We start from the raw sequence: 12,922 nt of genomic DNA on the forward strand, positions 1-12,922 counted from the left end.
ACGTTTCACATGCGGTTAGAGAGCGTCTCTGCTGAGGGCGGGCGGCGGTTCGTGAAACCTGCGGGAGAAGTGAGCGCACACCTCGGAGCGGCAGGAATCAACGCGAGCCGCACTGATCTGATCAGGAGTAAAACATCTAATCGCATTCGCCATGCCTGCTGCTCTGTGCGCTGCCAGAAGCACGGGGCTTAGAGCGGCACAGGGCTCATGTGCGTGTGGGTGGCACCGGGGGACGAGGAGGGGCTGGGTCCCAGGAAGCCCCCTGTCCTGCATGGGCTGTGCCCGGAGCTGCCACCACAGCGTCAGCCTGGCGCCAGCGCACAGCCGAGGTGCACAGCTTGCAGAATGGCTTCAGTTTTGCAGAAAGTCCAAAATTAGAACATTCCTGGGAGGTGCAGTTCTTCAGAAGGAGCCGTTCCTGCTGACAGCAGAAGGAAAAGTGCAACCAAGTGCTGTTCTGTCCGGTCCGGTGATGAATGATCGGCGCTGCGGCACGGACACGCTCCCCACCTCCCGAAACCCTAGGGAGGAATTTGGGCTTAAACAGATCGAGAGGGGGGGGGTCAGAGGGACAGCAAGCCCTCCTACACAGAGTTTCCCCGAGCTCTCACTGCAAGAGAGACCACTTTGGTCCACACCCCGAAGACCCAGCCGTGCTCCCAGCTGCTGCTGGCCATGCAGAGGCAGCAGAAGCGAAGCGAAGGCCGGCACTGCGCTGCACGCCTCCAGCAAAGGGCAGCCCGGTGTGCGTGACTCGCGCTGTGCCGGTTACGTCTCTCACATCACCAACCTTTATAAAACCCTCAAGGACTTCCCAAATTGTGTCACTCACTTGCCTGATTAGACAAAGCAATCCTATTTCACTTAGCTACACCAGGGCCTGTTCTGCTCTGAGATTTCATTTTTCCAACTGCGGGAGCTGATATCTGCAGAGTACAGACCGACCTGGGGTGCATGAGCAGCCTCTGCTCCGGGCTCAGTGCTCAGAATGGGATCCAGCACCTGCCCAGCACCGGTGCTGCCCTTGGGGTGTGGGACCCACGGTACCGACCCCTCCCGCAGCCTGGGGGACACCTATGGGGCACCTCAGGGGTCCTGGGGAAGTCTCTCTGCAGGTCCATGTCCCATGGTGTGGCCACTGAGCACCCCCAGGCCCAGCGACACAGGAACCCACCACCTCCACACACTCCTTCCACAGAGCAGTGGGTCGCCCAGTGCCCCAGGCAGTGCCTGCAAATGGCTCCACAGCAAAAGCTTTCCCCAAAACACAAAGTGCTGCGGCATCTCAGCGCTGCCGGCTCGCGCATTATCCACTCAATTAGGTCCTTGCTCTGCAGAAATAGATGGGTAAATAGATAGAGGAGCGCAACCCTGTCATTCAGAGCTGCCGGGACATTAAGGAGGCTGCATGGTCAGTGCTGATGGCACACCAGGGGCGTGCAGAGGGGGGTTAAGATGGGGGCACACACTGCTGGCAGCTCTGAGCCCACCAGGTCCCCTGGAGCCTTCCCTGCTGCACACCCTCCAAGCAGGCCCGTATCGCAGCACACTGCCCAGCCCTCGCTGTCTCTCAGATCTACTGCTCAGACAAACTTCCTGGAGTTTAGGAAAGGAAATAGAGGCTCTGGGCTGTCTGAGATTTAATTTAAAGCCTCTGTGAAGATGCTCACATCTAAACTGTCTTCAGAAGCACGCAGACTTCACCAGAGTGCAGAGCGGGAATATTTCAGCGTGCCCGGAGGCACGTTTGCTCAATCAGTCGCTGGCAAAAACACAGCCTGGCAGAGCTTGTGAATGCAAACAGCAGGCAGAAGGGGACCAGGAGAACCCACTGAGGACATGGGAGCAGCCGCCCGCCCCTCCCAGAGCTCCCAGCACAGCTCTGGGCAGAGCGGGGCTGGCAGGCGGCCGGCACTACATGTGCAGCACTGGGATATTTGGGGACAGGCAGCAGCAAGCCAAGGAGCAGCGTGGAAACAGCCTTCAAAGAGGGGCTGATCCTGGGACACTGCTTTGCAATGAGCACGCTCAGACTTCTGGGCCACATCTCCAGGCACCCCACACCAAGCCCGGTGCTAGTGGCCACCAAGGCTGTCACTCGGGCAGCGTGCTGCTCAGCCAGCAACACAGGAAGGCTCACATCGGCCCTCTCCTCAAAGCCTGGATGCAGACACACACCTCCTGGGCATGCCAGCACCACACTGACTGTCACCCATCCTACAGAACACTGCTCCCAGAAGTGTGCTGCCACGCACTTGCAAAATACCTTTCCCAAAGCAGGGGAAGGGGCAGGTGGCACTTTTTCAGTGTCGGGTCAGAAAGAAAGCAGCAATCAGCGAACAGTGCACAGGATGAGGAGCTTTCCAGCATGTGCTCCAACAGATGTGCTCATTAGCATTAATTACTGTGAACGTCCTCCATCAGCCCAGGTGTGGAAAGCCTGCTCTTACCACCTGCAAAGGAGGGGTTCATGCCCTGGCATAGGCACACCTCTGACACCCACACTGCAACCACCGCTGCCCCACAGGAGCACTCTGTTCCCCTCACCCCAGTCCCAGCTTTTGCTGTTTGCAGCCACAGTGGGAGGAAGCAGAGCTGCACAGAGATGCAGTCTCCATGACCTCTTCCCCCCTGCACTGAGGTGCTCAGGTATTGCAATGGCCCCAGGAACCGCAGCTGGGGGGTCTCAGCCGGCCCCTAGGAGGAGCTGGGGCAGAACAATCTGGCTGTAATTGGGAAAGGCACCTGAGATACAGAGCAGCCATGGGATTAGAAAGGATTGGAAAAGTGCTGCGCTGTAAGATCAGCACCTCTGGCTTACAAAGGGAAATTGACTCAGACAAAAACGTTCTAAGTGGTTTACGTTCTTAATATGTGATCAAATTAGCGACAAAGATGTAACAGCAGTAGATGTAATTTACCTCCTCTGTGTGAGAGCCGGGCACTTGCAGCACTGCACATTGATTCGTGGTGCTGGGAGGCAAAGAGTGCTGGGAGAGAGTGCCTGCCTCTGTTCCAGGAGATGGGGACAAGGGAGCCCCAGGGTCTCCATCACCTCCATCCCCACTGCAGGTCCCAGTGGCACAGTGGGCTTTGAAGGATGCACAAAGCAGAAGCTCTGGGGTACCTCTGGTATGCAGGTGGCACGTCTTGTCTTAATCTGCATCGTGAACGCCATTGGGATCAGCCCTAGCAGCAGAAATGCACTTCTAAACATCATTTGGAAGACATCATCCACATTCAGGTCCTGTCGAAATTGTGAAGCTGCAGGGTCCCCGTGGGCAGTGGGTGCCATCACCTCCCTGCAGCCCTCTGCCAGTGACCCCAACCCTCACCCAGCCCGGCAGCCTCAGCACGGTGCGTTTAGGGGTTTCCCTGAGCAGTGGCACACGGGGACACGCGATGGGGTGGCTCTCCTCCAGTGCTCACAGAGCAGCTGAGCAGCACCCGATGCAGCACACAGCCTGCCCGCCGTGGGACACCATCACACGCGCACTCCTGGGCACGCTTCTTGAAACCCTCCATTTCCCAGCCACACACGCCTTATCTTCAGCTCTTCCCCACCAAAAGGTAATTACCTTAAGAGCTCATTACGACTACAGGATGTGCAATTACTGCCTGGAAATAATGCTCTATTTTTAGCACATTGGAGTGAGAAGCTGTGGATTGATGGAACGATCCCACAGCACAGCAGTGCTTTGTCACAGCTGGGTGGGAGCTGCCCCCAAGGCACTCTGGTGGGCTCCAAGTCCTTCCCAGAGCTTCACCACAAAGGCGCCCACCTGGACCAGGTGCTGCATCCCTCCCTCCATGCAGTGATGCTGTTTGGAGTCCCTCCGCAAGCGGTGACCGATACGAAAGCAGTGCAGGATGATGCCCAGTGTGATTTAAATGCACATGAATGACAATCTATGCATATTTTAGGGCTTGGGGCAGCTTTGGGGCCAACCCGCCCCCAGCTCCACACAGTGCCCTGCGCTCTGCTGCGGATCCCATCAGGCAAAGGCACCACACCGCTGCCCCGGTGCTGCTTGGTGCCAGGTGGGCACGATGACAGCAGCCATGGTGACACAGTGGCAGAGAGCCGAGGGCATTCACAACAGCCTCATTTGGCGGCTGTGCTTTGTCAGGAGGTTTCATTTTCCTGGGCACACCTTGCAGACTCTGTGCCATGAGTGCTCCTCCCCCTCGCGCTGCTCTGTGCCGGTGCGCCCAGCTTGCTCACTTGGAAGAACGCAGCAGCGGAACGGCGCCACCTTCCCTGTGCCCAGCCTCAGAGCAACGCCAGGAAAGGAAACCACACAGCTCCCACAGGTTTGATGCCAGCTCCAGCACGAGGTCACCCAGGAGGCTGTCACAGACCTGAAGTAATGCCGCTATTTGCAGACAAGCCATTAGCACCACCGAGCGCAGGTTGGGTCAGCTCCAGCCAGCGCCAAGGAGCGATGCACGGGAGGCTGGCCAGAGAGAAGTGGTCCTCTCTGCACGTGGTGGGATACCAGCCACACCCAGAGCATCACCAGCATTTGGAAACTCACAGATAGAAGCAAGACAGCCCCTGAAATCACGGGGACCCACATGATGCAGCCCCCTTCCCACACAGCCCTGCTACACCTGGGGCGAAGGAGCGCAGCACTGAGCTGCACAGCCCTGCTGGCAGAGAGCACAGCAGCACCCAGCCCTGCTCCCAAACCTCAGCGCCAGTGGGCTCATCCATTCACTTATTTGCACAGCTGTTCGTACTGCCTCTGTTACAACACAAACAACTGCTGCTGTGCACTGACAGTGCTTTAAAAACCCAACGACACACCAGGATGGGAAAGTTCCCAATAGCGGCTGATCTGAGGATTATCTGCCTTGCGGTTTAATCTGACTGCATTAATTAGAGGACAGCCACGGCAGTGCAACTTGCTCTCCTTAACGATGCTGTAAACACAGGAACCCCCTCCCTCCCACCCACGGCAGAACCTCCCAGCAGCAGAGTGGGACGAGGGCCTCTCCCCAGCAATGCCCCCCCTGCGCATCACCGCCGCATCCTCCGTTCCCATGGTGACACCATACCCCAGTGCTGACTTTTTCTCCCTCTCTTTAGAGGCCCACGGAACAAAACAAACTGCACAACGGAGGCAATATATGGGGGTCAGCGTGCAGCCACTGCCTTCAGGCTGATTTATGGCCTGCCAGCTCCGTGCAGATGCCACCACAAAGCCACATGGGCTGCTCCGCGTCCTTCCTCCATTCCACACAAACAGCAGGACAGCAGCACGGCTGCAGCCCAAACCCCACTGCTCCTCCAGTGAGCACCGGGTGGTCGCCCACCACCACTTTGAAAACGAGAGGATGGAGCCCTCCCAAAACCTGCTGAGCCCCCCCACTGCAGGAAAGGGACAGGGCAGCTGTGCAGCCACACCGCCCCAACCTCAGCCAGAGCCACAGAGGCTCTCGATTAGAACCCCCCATGGCAGATCAATGCAGACCCCGCCTGGACCCCCCCACCTCCAGCACTGCCACGTGAGGTGTGCTGTGCCAGGATTCATGTCGTATCAGCTCCTTATTTACGCCCGTAGCAAAACCAGCTGCCAGACCGAGGGATGCAGCACACAGCCAACATCAAGGCAGTGCTAAGGCGACACGAGAGCTCTGACTCCAGCCCGGGGAAGAGAGCAGAGCCAGGAGAAGGCTGTCAGTCACCGCTAATCCGCTCAAAGCAGCAGCTGCCCCGGGGACCCTCAGTGTTATCCTGAAACCCCGGAGAAGAAATCTGTCATCTGTAAGCAGAAGTCATGGCCGGCTGCAGCCCCAGCAGCGGGAAAGGAAAGAGAAAAAAAGGAAGAAGGAAAATCTCTTCTGGGTGAGGAGCAGAGCCTTGATGCTGAGGGACGGCCAGGAGCACAACGGCTTTGGAAGGGAAGGGCCTCCATGGGGGCTCTGTGGGCTGCCAGCCCTCCCCAGCACCGCCCCACTGCCAGGTCCCAGAGACACTCTGTTCTCATTACACATTTCCAAAGGAAATCCATTGCAGTTTGCAAGCCAGAAATATTACTCAGCATGCTGTACAGTGCAACGTTAATGAGAATTAAATCGATGCGGGAGAAGTACCTGCTCAGCATGCTTATTGTCTATTTTTCAAACATAACTATATTGGATTCTGGCTTTTTTTGCCCCCAGCCCAACGCGCTGCCCACTGCACAGGTTAAGCAGATAGATAATATATTGTTAGAGCCCCTCTGAACCACAGATCCATACATTCCTGAAGTCTCTCTCTAGCTACAGAATGGCTTAATCGATTTCTGTAATTTTTTATTAAAGAAAGATTTCATCCGGGCAGCGAGATGGATATTTCCTCTGGGATCACAGCTTATGTGCCGAGCCGAGAGCCAATCTGATCTGAAACAGCCCCATTACAAACTCTCTGAAAAATAGAATACCTCCATCACTATGACAGATATGCCACTATAATTAACATCTTCGGTAACAGACATTCCGCAGCCAAAACTTTCTATTTCCAGCTGCAGCACCGACCACATCCCATCACCCACTACAAAGCAGCCGCAGCTCTCCGGCCTCCAAAGAGCACCGCGCCGCGAAGCCTCGCTCACTGCCAGTTTGGGAAGCACCCTCTGGGCACCGACCCCCCGCTGCACGCTGTGCGCCCGCACCCCACGGTCACCCAGGGCCGCCCGCCGCTCCGCCCCGCTCCCAGGAGCTCACTGATGATATCCATTACCGGCAGCTATGAAAGATTCAGGCAGCGCTGCATTTCCGATGAGGAGCTCCATCAGCACTGCGCTCCCGGGAGGTGATGGGAGGTGATGGGCGCAGTGCAGAGCGCTCCTCCATCAGAAGGAAACGCACCGGATGGCGAGCGAGCCATTCCCACCTGCGATGCCACAGCCGGGTGCCCAGCCCCACTCCCGCTGCAGGGAGCGCTCCGTCGCAGAGCAGCGCAGCAACCCCGGGGCCTCCGCATGTAGAAGCGCCCCTTCGGCCCCGCAGCACAGATCCTGCTGTCAGCCTGCACAGCTGCTGCCCTAGAGCAAAGGCTGATCCTGCCCAGATCCCCCCGCTGCCCCTCTGCAGGAGTCACACACGGCGGCACGGAGCAGCTCCACTCCGCACGGCGCCCGATGCGCTGCTGCCAAAGAAGGCACCGCTGCCAGTGAAGGTAATTCACACGGACTGTAATTGCCAAAGTGTAATTAAGGGCAAAGCACGGCCTGCGTCTTTAAAGGCGACGATGCAGACTAACAAAGGCTCGCTGTTCCCAGCCCTGTGGGTCCGTCCCACTGGCACCACACAAACCCTGGCTCTGCTGGGAGAAAGGAGCAATTCTGCACCGGCCCATGGGACTTTGTGCTCCCTCTGTAGAGGGCCAGGTGCTGAGGACCAGGCGTGCTTTGCAGGCAGCTGGCCGGCTCTGCCCTCCTTATACACCCAGCTCTGGGAGCCCCACTTTGGAGACAACCCCAACTCACCCAGCAGAGCTCCATGAGATCAGACGCGTCCCCAGAAGCAGGCAGGACACAGGCCTGGGTGAGCAGGGAATGCTCCCGATGGCAGCAGGTGGGGATGCACAGAGATCGGGCACGGGCTTTGAAAACACATCCTCTTTCAAAGAGCTCCAAGGAGGTACAGTTTGATGTAAATGCAGATGAGTGCACACACCCAGCATGGGACGCCATATCGAGCACCAGCTCTCTCCCTTCCTTCATCCCAGCACTCTGAGCAAAGACACATTCCCCTCAACGCCATCTCCACCGTGCCCAGCTCGCTCCCCATCTACCGTGGCTGTAGGAGCAGGCTGCAGCCCAGGCTGCACCAGGCAGCAGCGCTGTGCACAGACTGGCACTGGCACATCTGGGGGAAGCTCCAGGGGCAGACAGGCGCTAATTCCATCCTACTTCCAATTCCATCCCTCCCTCTTCTCCCAGAGCTGTGCACCCAGAGGGGATCACGAACAAAAACATCTCGGAGGTGCCACAAAAAAAAGCCACTGAGAGCCACACAAGCTGTAAGGCAGCACCAGGGGGAAGGCAGGGGGCTGGGGGGGTGCATGGCTGGGGACTGCAGCTGGCCCTGTGGGCTCAGCCCCACAGCTGTGGTCCCACAGCCGGACTCACTGTGCGCCCATCGGCCCGGCGGCCACACGCATGCTGTCAGTGTGAGCTCACCATCACAACGCTGTGATAATTTGCTCTGGAAACTTTTCAAAGGAAAGAATTTGACCTAAAACCTTCTTATTTGCAGAACCAACTCCAAAGCTTTTTGTAGCTCAGCAATGATGCTTTTCTGGCTACAGCCAAGCAGCTGATGGCAGAGGAGCAGCCCAGTTACCTCTGGAACAGCACCAGCTCCTGACCCCAGCATTAATGGGGCATCGTCCGTTCCCAGCAGAGCTGAGAGCAAACAAAGCTGCACTTCTTGATGGCTAAAGCCCTGCCTGCTGTCCAACCCCCCCAGCAACCTGCTGTCATCTACAATCAAGGAACCAGAAAGGCTGGAGAAGCCCTCTGATACCCCCCACCCCGGCAAACTCCCTCCTCTCGCGGCACAAAGCCAGCGTGCAGCCCCGCTCCCAATGCCACATGCAGGTGCCCAGCAATGGGGCCGCAGCCCCCCATGCCCCCACCCCAACCATGCCATCTCTGGGAGCAAGCCAGAAATCACACACGTGGGCTGTGCGTGGCCCCTTCCCTATTCCCCAGCCAACCCAAAAGCAATTCCTGCTGTGCATTACCTCATTTCTACACAGCAGAAGCAGAAATTTCTTCTCAGTACTCCACATTTGTATTTTTCTACGGCAGCATTACCCTGTGTACATTCACCTGTTTGTCTTTGGGATCTTACAGTGGAAAAGCGACAACTGAAGGCGCTCTGTTGGGAAGCCGCTCCTGGTGGGGATGGCAGGCGGTCCCAGCACAGCTCTGCTGCGAGCAGCTCACAGCATGCAGGCACTGCTGCTGGGGAAGGAGGAGAAGCTGGAAATATTTTCCATAGGTCTCCATAACAACTCACCTCTCTGCCTCGCATTAGTATGAGAGCAAACGTGTAACTGGCCTGCGGTGGACACAGAGTGGATGTTTTCATCAGTTGCCTTTTGTATCCTTTGTGTTTCAAATTATACACTTGGAAATTGATTTTAGAGGAAAGAGGAGATGCAGCCCGAGAAGCTCAGCTCTGGCTGTGCCTTGCCTTCAAACTTTCAGTGCATTTCAGGCAGCAATCCTTCTCCTAAGCCCCGGGGGCTGTAGACACATCGTGGTTTGGGCAAGGAACAAAGGCTGCTGCACAGACATTGCCACGCTGCAGGGACAGCAGCGAGCAAGAGCAGCAGCTTGCTGCTACAGACACACTGGTGTTACAGAGAGAAACATCACTTCCAGAGGAATCAATGGCAAACTGGAAGGCAACCTGCCAGCATCGCTCCCACCACCACTGGCACCCAGGGGCTGGGAGGGATGCAGCCCCTCGTCCCCTGCAGCACACCGACCCCCCGACCACCCTCACCTCCCCGCGGTGCCCACGGCTCCCAGCAGAAGGATGGAGCTCACCTCAGCTCCATGCAGCGCTCTGCCAACCTATTTCCCAGCACGGGCAGTTGGAAACGATCAGAAGCACGAAGGATAACGAGCAAATAACCTTCACAACAGCCTGCGCTGCAAAGAGCCGAGCTTCTCCATTGTGCTGACGGTTATTAATGGCCCTGTTGAGTCTCTAATGAACTTTGTGCTTCACGTGGGAAGCGGGGGCTCAGTCCAAGTGCTCTTTTCCATTTATTTGAGGCCTTACGTAAGGGAGCTGTCACATTCTGAACCTAGGAAACCTCATTTCGTATTTTTTCTCTCACGTCTCCACGTTCTCATAGCACAAGTGAGTTCAGAAACAAAGCAGCACTGTCTGCCCAGGCAAATACTTGACTCACCAAACGATGGCAAACGGTTCATTATTTCAGGCCCTTTTTGCCACCACTGACTGCACCACGAAGAATCTCAAACATTCCCTGGGACAAGCAGCTCAGTCACACAGAAACCGCAGCGCCGGAGCATTTCTGCCTTCCTCAATGCTCGCTTTATTCCAATTGTTGTGGCACTGCCTCCCCCGTGCCTGGAGATGCGGGGCGGTGAGCACAGGGACGTGGCAGAGCAGACCCACATCGGGGCAGTGATGGGAACGGGGACAGCCTGGAGAGCATCCATAGCAGTGAGAGCACTCTGCAGAGCCCCACTGCAGCTGTCACTGTGCTGCTGCTGAGACACGAGAAGCTCCAAGAGCAGAGGGGACAGCGCTTCGTGCTCACCCACAGCGGGAGCCCTGCGAGCGCCCAAGAGCCGCAGGCACAGCTCCATCCCCGTGCTGCAGCACAGCACATCATCCTCCTGCTCTCTGCACAAAGCCTCGGACAAAACCCAAGCTGTTTGCGGGGCATGGAGCAGCTGCCCCTCACAGCTGGGTACCAGCAGGAGCCGGCCCTGAGCCGTGCTCCTCTGCTGCTCCTTTGGGTGCTGGGGGGAACAGTGGGGCAGAGGAGGTGGAGGAGGCACCCGAGCACAGAGAAGGAACTGCTTCAACACAGGAACATCACCAAGGTAAACTGGTGGTAATCAAATAAAAGCAACTTTATTTAAGTCATTATCGCACAGCACACGAGCACTACTCACGCAGCTTTTATTGAGCTCAACCAGAGGTTAATCACACCAACAGCCCTAAGGAGCACCGTGCTGGTGCCCGGGATGCAAGGCAGAGCCCAGAGTCACACAGCACAGACCCACTGCAGCCAGGGGAATGCACTGCCAACCTTCCCCAGAGCCCCAGGTGTGCACCGCACCGCTGCTTCATGCAGCTCTCCACACCTGAGCAAAAATAGCAATCCTAAATTAGAGCCAACAGGCGCACAGACAGCCCGGGCGAGGAGCACCACGGAGCTCAGCGAGACGCCCAATATCTGCACCCGACGGGGAATGACCTTCAAAACTCATTCACCGCTCCTCGCTCCGGGCTGACGGCTTTCCCACTTGCAGGACATTACCGCTCCCACACACACTTAATTTTGCACGGACTGTCAGCACTTCGCTGTCGGGCAGCGTGAGGGCAATGGCAAACAAACACCTCTCCGCGTAACCTTGCTGGCGAGGGCAACAGAGCTGATTCTGGGCATCCCCGGTCCTGAACACCAAACACAGCGATCCACCGTTCGCTATGCTAAATGTCCACCGAAATACAGGATCCGGTGCTATACACTAAAAATAAGAACTAAAAGAGCACGCTAAATGAAGACAGCTCGTTAGATCCTAATAAGGACAGAAAATCCAGATTTTTCTATGCTGCATCGGCCGGATTCTCCCTCCCGAGCCGCGCTCCATGTGAATTAAGAACAGCCTCGGAGGGACCGACGGGCAGCGCTGGCGCCGCGCAGCTCCGTGCCGCCATCGGGTGCGCGCAGCCCCGCGTTCGGCTGCTTCAGGAGAGCCGAGCACGCCGGCAGTGCCGCCCGCGGCGCTCCGCTCCGCTCCCACCGCTCTTTGTCATTCGCCGCGCGGGGCTGCCGGCAGCGCGGAGCCGTTCGCGGAGTTGTGGGACGGCCCCCGGTGGCGGCACCTCGACCCGAACGGCCTCGGGCCCCCGGAGCCGGTACCGAACCGCGGGGCTGCGCCGAGCGGCGGTGCCGTCACCGCGATGGCTGCGGGAGAGCGGCGGGCGCCGCAGATCGGTTCGCCCCGCACCGGCACTCCTCTCCCCAGCAGCTCCGGAGCCGAACGGGAGGCAAAACGGCGGCACCCCCGGATCTCACTCCGTACCCACGTCCTCCCTGCGGTGCCGGAGGTGCGGGGCTCGGCGCGGGGTTCCCGCAGCGCACCCGGCCCCCGCCCGGCACCGCGGAGGGGGCGGCTTTCGGGGCTCCCCCGCACCGCCGGCACCGCGGGGATGCTCGGGGAGTCGCGCGGCTCCGTAACCGCCGCCGCTCCGTCTTTGTTCGATGCGGGTTCCTTTTGTCTGCGGGTTCCGCGCCGCGAAGAAGCGCCGCGATCCCGGCCCGCCCCTCACGGGCCGTCCCGGCCCCCCGCCCGCGGCTGCCGACCTGGATGGTGCAGGTGTACTCGCTATCGTCCAGCAGCCGCACGGTGCAGTTGTACTCGCGCTCCAGGTTCCTGCTGCTGCCACTCATCCACCTGCTCAGCATCTTCCCGAGCCGGGCTGCGGGGCGCGGAGCGGGCGCTGCCGGCGGAGCCTCCGTTCACATCCCGCTGTCGCACGGTGCGGCGTTGCGGTCGCGCCCCCCGCCCGGCCCTCCCCCGCCGCACCGAGCCCGCTGCGGGCCGAGCGGCGCGGAGCAGCGCGGAGTGGAGCGCAGTGCCCGTGGCCGGGCCGCGGCGCACGGCGGGCGGGGTGGGGGAGGGCCGGGGAGGGCCCGGGGGGGCGCGGGCTGCGGGGCCAATCTCGGCGCCGCGCCTGTGACGGGCTTCGCCGCAAACCAATGCGGTATGGGCGGCGCGGATCCACCGCCCCCGCCGGGCAGCCCCGCGCGGAAGGAGGCTCCGCGGGCGCGCAGCGGGGAGCGCGGGGGGGGTTAAAGAATGCGCTGCCGTGCGGGAGCCCGGCGTGGCGCGGGAGCGGCTCACCGTGGGCTGCCGAGCGTAGGGTTGGAGCTGCGGGGGAGAACGGCTGCAGCCCGGGGGCGGCGGAGGGATCATCGCGGTCCCGTGGCCCCGCTGTCTGCCGGACGGGGTCCGCGAGTTGGTGTTTCCACAGCGGGACCGCCGTCACGGCCCTGTGAGCAGAGCTGGGCGCTAAGAGCCCCCCAGGACGTGGGCTGCTTTCCTAGGGCTCGCTCCCTACAGAGGGAAACTTTTACGTCTCCCTGTTTTGGGCAAAATGGACTCTAGAGGTGATCAGCGCCCAGTGAGCTGCAGCTGGTGCTGCTCTA

At 59.1% G+C, this 12,922-nt stretch overlaps 1 protein-coding gene across 3 annotated transcripts in view; it reads right to left on the minus strand.

Annotated features, from left to right (window-relative positions):
- FRMD5 (FERM domain containing 5) overlaps positions 1–12,178 on the minus strand; it is a gene marked incomplete at both ends in the record, with an annotated part of 39,827 nt that extends 27,649 nt beyond the window's left edge. For all 3 annotated transcript variants that reach the window (XM_079540891.1, XM_079540890.1, XM_079540889.1), the window contains one exon: positions 12,077–12,178. In XM_079540891.1, coding sequence (XP_079397017.1) covers positions 12,077–12,178 — 102 coding nt within the window. The remainder of the gene's footprint in view (positions 1–12,076) is intronic.
- Between the last annotated feature and the right edge of the window lie 744 nt (positions 12,179–12,922).

This window comes from Tetrao urogallus (assembly GCF_951394365.1).
Source record: "Tetrao urogallus genome assembly, chromosome: 11".
Lineage (NCBI taxonomy): Eukaryota > Metazoa > Chordata > Aves > Galliformes > Phasianidae > Tetrao > Tetrao urogallus.